We start from the raw sequence: 6,921 nt of genomic DNA on the forward strand, positions 1-6,921 counted from the left end.
TCTCTCTCTCTCTCTCTCTCTCTCTCTCTCTCTCTCTCTCTCTCTCTCTTTCTCTCTCTGTCTCTTTTGTCCTAGAAAATGATTTCTGCGAGCGCTGTGATGCGAAAAGCGGTGGAAAAACGAGCGAGGCGGAGAGACTATCGTTTATGCCGTCCTAGTCTTTTTCCTCTTTTCTTCTGTTTTAACTTCCTCCCCGAAGCTGTTATAACGGGTCGTTATGGGACATGCGATTAAATAAAACGTTATTTAGAGATATTTAACGAGAATGCTACTCTTTGTTTAATTTACGCAGTGTGTTCTCAGAACCCTGTACGTTGACACGGAATGTCGACATGATCAGTCGAACTTGGTCCCATGTTTCGCGCGTAATTAACGAGACGCTGACCCGGGGCTGTGCTATCAAACTGTCGTAAATTTCGAATGGATGTTATATCATTTGCACGGGTGTTTTGGTTTGGCGCGCGAGGCCGCGCCAAACGTGTCGGCCACCGCAAACGAAACAAGAAAACCGCGGTTCGACGCGAGGATTAAACTTGCATCCGGCAATCAGCGACGTTCACGGCAAGGCGTCGCTGTTAATCGCGCATTCACCGCATTCACATTTCACGGATCATTAAAATTGTTTGCGATCCACTGTACTCTCCGCGATTACGTAATTCATTTATTGAGTGCATACTCGAGCTCTGTTAAAAATCCCGTTGATAATATCGCACGACGGTATATACCAAGGATACAACGCGATCGAGGGATATCCTGCATATTCTTGCACAATGGATTTTGCGTCTCTTGCAGTAAAATAAGAGCTGAATCGTTATAAAATATACACGGAAAGAATTTTGCTGCTCGCTTTCTGTGTTCGCCATGAAATCTTGAACTGATGAAAGCAAGAAAACACTTGTCCAAAGTTCTTGCGTGCTATCTCCAAATAAAAGAATATCTGTATGAAAGAACACTTCTGATTACTTAACCTCTTGATTATCAATGACTGGAATATCCGCAAAAATAAAAGTGGCCAAAAATGCTCATGACAAAAAAATATTCGCACATTAAAAAAAAAGATATTTCAGAACAACTATCAGAGCAATTAGAACGAGATATTATATTGTTATATTTTTTAATTTAAATATGGAGCCAGAATTGCGAAATTCAAAATGGTAGGTTTAATATGGCGCAAACTTTTTAAACTTTTTTGTCCGATTTATATAAAAATTAGAATTCAAAGGTTTTTGAAACTGTTAATTTCAAATTCAAAATAAAAATTCATGAATTAAAATTCAATATGATAGATAAAAAATTCAAAATATAGTCCAATTTGCATAAAAATTAATATTGAGGGATTTCAATTATTTTTCATCGCCATATTGGATTCATCATTTCTTCAATAAAACATTTTAAATTTAAATTTGGAAACATCAGCTTCGAGAAACCCTCAATACAAACTTTTATGCGAAATATGTGTCAACGATTTTTTAAGTTTTTTGGTTTGCCATATTGGATCGCCCATTTTTAATTTAAAATTTCTGATTTCAGATTTAAATTCAGCAACTTCTCGTGATGATTTTGCCACCTTTATTTTACAATTAAATCTATTGATTATCAAGAGAAAAAGATAGTTTTCGGAACATTTTACAAGCATGCTCAAACGTACTGAAGTGTTCTTTCATTCAAGTATCTTTTCATCTGGAAATGGCAGGCAGGAATTTATTAGACTTAACTAAAATTTTCAACAGATTTACTGGAATTTACTAGAAAATTTTCAGCATATTTTTTTCTCAATTCTCGTCACAATTCAACATGGCCGCGGCGAGGTCCTTAACGCGTTTGATTTCATCAGTTTAATGACTCGATAGATTTGACTTTTATGAAATTTCTCAAAGGAGAAATGGCGCAGAAATATCCGGCAATGAAATCACGTTGAGGCGCAATCCGTCGGCTCGCGCGCCAAGATAAATCGCCAAGATTAATGATCGTGGGATTCGAGTAGCGAATTTAAATACCATGTTCAATGTCGCGCAAATCTCGATTAACTTTGCAAGAAACTAATTAAAAGTTAAGACTAATTATACACGCCGCGTGCCTTATCGCAATTCCGCATTCTTCGGCGAGTTTTCGATTCTTCCCCGGTGGGAGAATTTAATTGGATGTCTCATCTCTCTCGTGACTTCATTATCATTCGGCACTAAACATCTTGGCGATCCCACGCCAGCTGCGAGTTCGCAAATATTATTCGTTCTCTGTAACCGCCGCCTAGTATACAACGTGTAATAGCGAGACAACGTACAACAATGCCTGAAACACGCCCTAAACGGGCTGCTTACACACAAGATGCTTACATACGCGGAGTATAATATCTCCAGGATAAACTCACCCAATCCAAGTTCTTCCTTTCTGATTCTGGCGGCGAAATAATCTGCGGCACTCGGTCGAGCAGTCTGAAAATCCTGCCGGCTGAGATCTTGGCCGTGTTGAAGTTAGGCGCGAATGCGAGCGCCTGGCCGAGCATCCACGAACCGAAGATCAACGCCTCCGACACCTTGATGACGTTCTGATAGTCCAGTCCCTCTCTAGCCACTAAGTATCCGCCATAATAGAGGCTCACGGCATACCCCAAGAAAGGCGCGGTTTGTCCACATGAAAATACCAATCCTCTCAGTCTGTTCTTCACTCTGATCGCTTTAGCAACGTGGTCCAACTCCACGCAGTATCTGTTGAAGAACACGTTCTCCTTGCCGAGGCTGGCGACCGTTCGTATGTTGGAGATCGCTTCGACGGCGATTCGGGTCGCCGCCTCCATCTTCTTCTTCTCCTTCATACCTTGGCCGCTCATGATCCTCGCCTCGAGGAACACCGCGCCGAGCACCAGTGGAATCGACACCACTGAGACTAACGTCATCTTCCACGTGAAGTAAAAGGACAATCCGATACCGAGGACGAGAGTCGAGATGGCCTGCAGGATCGCGCCCACGCGAGTTCCGGTCGCGCCTTGAACCGCTCCGGCGTCCGACGACAGCCGCGCGCACAAAGCGCCCACGCTGTTGGCGTCCTCGTCGTACCAGCCCATTTCTTGCTTCAGCATCGCGCCGAAAGCCAGCTTCCTGATTCGCGTAGTCATACGCACGCCGGCCAAGCCGAACATGTACATCTGCAGGAAAGTGCCGAGCCCGGTGAACACGCCGACGATAATGAACATTATGGAAAAGTTGATGGATTCTTGGCGAACCTCCTCTTCATCCTGAAGACCCAGCACCTTGTACACCTCGCCGAACAACACGGCAAACGCCGGAAAGGACGCGCCTACCGTCGCCGCTGCGATGCATCCTGTGTAGCAATCATAAAATAGAGGATTATTTTATAATAACGATACTAGTGGTGGGAACGGGAAATTGCCGGGACTTTGCGTCCCCGCTATGTTGAAGGAAGGAGAGATTCTCGAACGGGAGGATGTAGAGACAAATGCTGGGAATTGAAAAGATTCTGTGATGTACAAATATGAAGTGATTCTAGGCAAGTTAGGGCTAACGCAGTTATAGAGGTGTGAATTTAATATAATCAGTAGTATTTCACACAAGACAAGTTAATTTTGATATAATACACGAAAAAAATAATTTCGTTAGTGTAATTGAATTTTCTGTAACTTGGAAATTGGATGAAAAATTCAATTGTAGGAACAGAGAGATTTCCGTAAGAGGTTTTTACTCAGCCAATTGCTCGCGGTTATCTCCGAGTTTTAATGTGGCTGTATGTTCAAACGAATGTTTTCGGTTACAATGACAGAAATATTACTTTTCGTCAGTGAATCTTTTGTCTTTCGACTTTTGTCTGATCCCTATTCAGTTACACGAACTGAAATTATCTTTTCGTGTACAAAAGTGAGTGGTCAAACGTCTCGATTCAGCTATGGATCGTCTTCAGCGATTTTAAACCTCTATATGCAATTATATTTTTTAGGACATTCAATACAATCTAGCTCTGTCAGACCTGAGCAGCTTTGAACTACCATAATTTTGTTAAAAATCGATATTTTTAACATATTTTTTCTCAGAAATATAGAAAAGTCTCGGCTACAAGATAGTGGCGTAATAAAATGAAACTCTGCAAATAAGTCTGCGCTATCTTAAAATTCTCCCGGATCTCTTACAAAAGTGGATAAATAATCGAACATTTGTGTGACTCTTACATTATGCGCGAAGGTTTAAGAAATAATTTTTCTTCACGCAAGTAGTTCAGATAATATCCAAAATTGTTTCTTAGATCTAGGATAATCTTGCGTAAATTTACTTTGGGATTATAGAACTGTTACTCTCGGTGGCGAGAAATTACCGATCAGATTATATGGCCATTCCGGCTTGCTCAGTCCGAATATTCTCATGATGGGCGCATTGTAAGGTTTCTCGTGTTCCTCCAATTCATCCTCCGACATTTCGGATCTTTCAGAGAGAGAGAGTCGATGGGAGTGAACGGAGAGTGTGGAGAATTGTTTGTTGAAAGGCGGTTTCACCTTCATCTTCGGGGTGGTCATCTTGTTGACAGTCGTCACTGCTTTGGCCTTGGCTAATGACACCGCGAATAACACGAGATTAATAACACGGGATTAACATCTCGAGCGACGAATCCTTGCGATAAGCGCTCTCGATACGCACCTTTAGCGGCGGCACTGGCGTCGGCGGCGACTAGGCCGTAATAGTGTTTCCCGAGCGCCAGTAATTCCTCGTGAGTTCCCTCCTCGACGACCATTCCGTCCTTGATAAATACGATTCTGTCGGCGTTCGTGATCGTGGAGAGTCTGTGAGTGACTATAATCGTCGTTCTACCCTTCGACGCGGCGTCGAGGGCTCTCTGCACGGTCGCCTCGCTGTGGAGGTCCAGAGCAGAAGTCGCCTCGTCCAGCAGAAGGATCGCCGGTCTCCTGACCAGAGCACGCGCGATCGCGATCCTCTGCTTTTGTCCACCCGACAATTGAGAGCCTCTTTCGCCCACTGGGCTATCGTACCCCTAAAGTCAAGACGACGATTTCATTGTCCCCGTCGTCCTCGGATGTGCGATCGGGTTAATATTGAACGCGGTAATCACGGCAGGGGCGCGTTACCGCGCGAAAATGGATCTTCCGCAATCGAACAGGGACTTCTTGGCATTGTTTGTTAACAGGTGTATTACTTGGTGCAATGCGATGCACTTTCGACCCGACATGATCGCAGAGGAGGAGCGCACGGACGGCTCGAGCGTGTCGTCTCACATCGACGTAATTTCTCGATAATTCTCTCGGCGGAAATCCCTCTCTCTCGCTTTTTCACGGGACAACAATTTTTCCCGCGGCTCGCGCTTTTATTCAGACCCGCGAGAACAGCACTGCTCGCGCACGATGCACGTCTGCAATCGCGGGTGTGAGCGCGGCGATGCCAGGGTATCGGATATATCGATTACCCGGCAGCACTTTTCGAGCGATTTGTGGTTAGAAATAACGATTATTTAATCAAAGCAGAAACAACGTGTCACACCTGCGGTGCATGCGACGCGCGGTTTAATAAATTCATGCATGTCGCCGCGAAACAAGTTACTCGCTGATAACGATGCTCCGAGCTCGCGCGAACTCGTCGGCGGGGAGAAATACGCGTCGGACGCGAGAGGCTTCCCCGTCGGGCAAGGATCTCGCTCGCGAGATACCGCGCGAGCGTATCTCGCGAGCGACGCGCGCAATTTAACAAATAAAGCGATAACAGTGCGAGCGCGCTCTCCCGTATATATAATCCGGAAATATTATCGCGGCGTTTGCGTACACGCGCGCGCACGGCGCGCATTCAATTGCAGCGCTGATAAACTTATACGTACGCGCGCTACGGGCTTCACTTTTCCGATTGTGCTCGCACTACATGGTCGTGCCATAACGCGCAGATACAACCCGGGATAAACTACTACGCGTGCAGGCGCGACGGCGCGATCCAATGGGGCGGTGGCGAATATCGAATTCACCCATCCGATAATCCGCTAATAAACGCCTAATCGTTGACACAGGCGTAATCTCGGATAATGTTATTTGGCCGCGCGCGCGGACGTTTAACACGCATGTTTTATCGCCTGTTTGCGCGCGTACTACGCGAACCGCCGGCCGCACCTGAGACTATTGTTAACACATCCCGTCCGACGCGACAACGGCTGATGACAACGGTTATATCCGGTCGGGAAATTATCCTCGAGAGCCTTCCATCGTACGGCCGGCCGAAAGAAGGCGCCACGTTAACTGTGTTAAACTCGCTCGATCTCATTACGTCAAGCGCTGGACGTTTAATCGCGTCGACCTCCGCGAAAACCCCGGCATACTTACGCGCCTTCACCTCGAAATTCTAACGAAATCGCGCAATTTTCGCCCGTTATTTTACGGAATACCAAAATTACTCTGCTTTGAGTACTTTCCCGATGAAGTTTAAGCGCCCGTCGTTGTGCGCGACCTCGCGCAACAATGGTTTCCCGGCGCACCGCAAACTTTTTGCGTCTGAAAGTCCGAAGTTGTCAGGATATGCGTCGTCGATCACGAGAGAAGAGAGAGAGAGTGTGTGTGTTCATTAACCATGGGATTATGAATCCCCTATGGCTTGAGTAACGCAAAAATAAAATAATAAGAATGAGTACTAGATTCAAAACAAAGAAAAGAATGTATCATAAAGCAATAAGCAAGAATGTCCACGATCGGCTTACAGATTCCTAACGCGAACCAATAGATTCGCACGCAGAGTTCACAGCTGCAACGTTTGCCAATTTTAGACTTAAAAACAAAAAAGAAAAACAGAAAGAAAACGGAAGAACGAAAAAATCTTTGCGTTACCTTTTTTGATGGTAACCGGCAGCCGGGAACACAAAAGAAAAATAGTTTTAAAGAAAGAGAGAGAGAGAGAGAGAGAGAGAGAGAGAGAGAGAGAGAGAGAGAGA

At 45.0% G+C, this 6,921-nt stretch overlaps 1 protein-coding gene across 10 annotated transcripts in view; it reads right to left on the reverse strand.

Moving 5' to 3' along the window:
• LOC116853287 (multidrug resistance protein homolog 49) overlaps positions 1 to 6,921 on the reverse strand; it is an 81,953-nt gene that overhangs the window by 7,704 nt on the left and 67,328 nt on the right. For all 10 annotated transcript variants that reach the window (XM_032834290.1, XM_032834285.1, XM_032834291.1 and 7 more), the window contains 3 exons: positions 4,641 to 4,992; positions 4,321 to 4,551; positions 2,369 to 3,318 (listed from right to left, as the gene is read on the reverse strand). In XM_032834290.1, the coding sequence (XP_032690181.1) occupies positions 2,369 to 3,318; positions 4,321 to 4,551; positions 4,641 to 4,992 (1,533 nt within the window). The remainder of the gene's footprint in view (positions 1 to 2,368; positions 3,319 to 4,320; positions 4,552 to 4,640; positions 4,993 to 6,921) is intronic.

This window comes from Odontomachus brunneus, unplaced genomic scaffold, assembly GCF_010583005.1.
Source record: "Odontomachus brunneus isolate Ranch 3 - 2012 unplaced genomic scaffold, Obru_v1 Obru_scaffold_301, whole genome shotgun sequence".
Classification (NCBI taxonomy): domain Eukaryota; kingdom Metazoa; phylum Arthropoda; class Insecta; order Hymenoptera; family Formicidae; genus Odontomachus; species Odontomachus brunneus.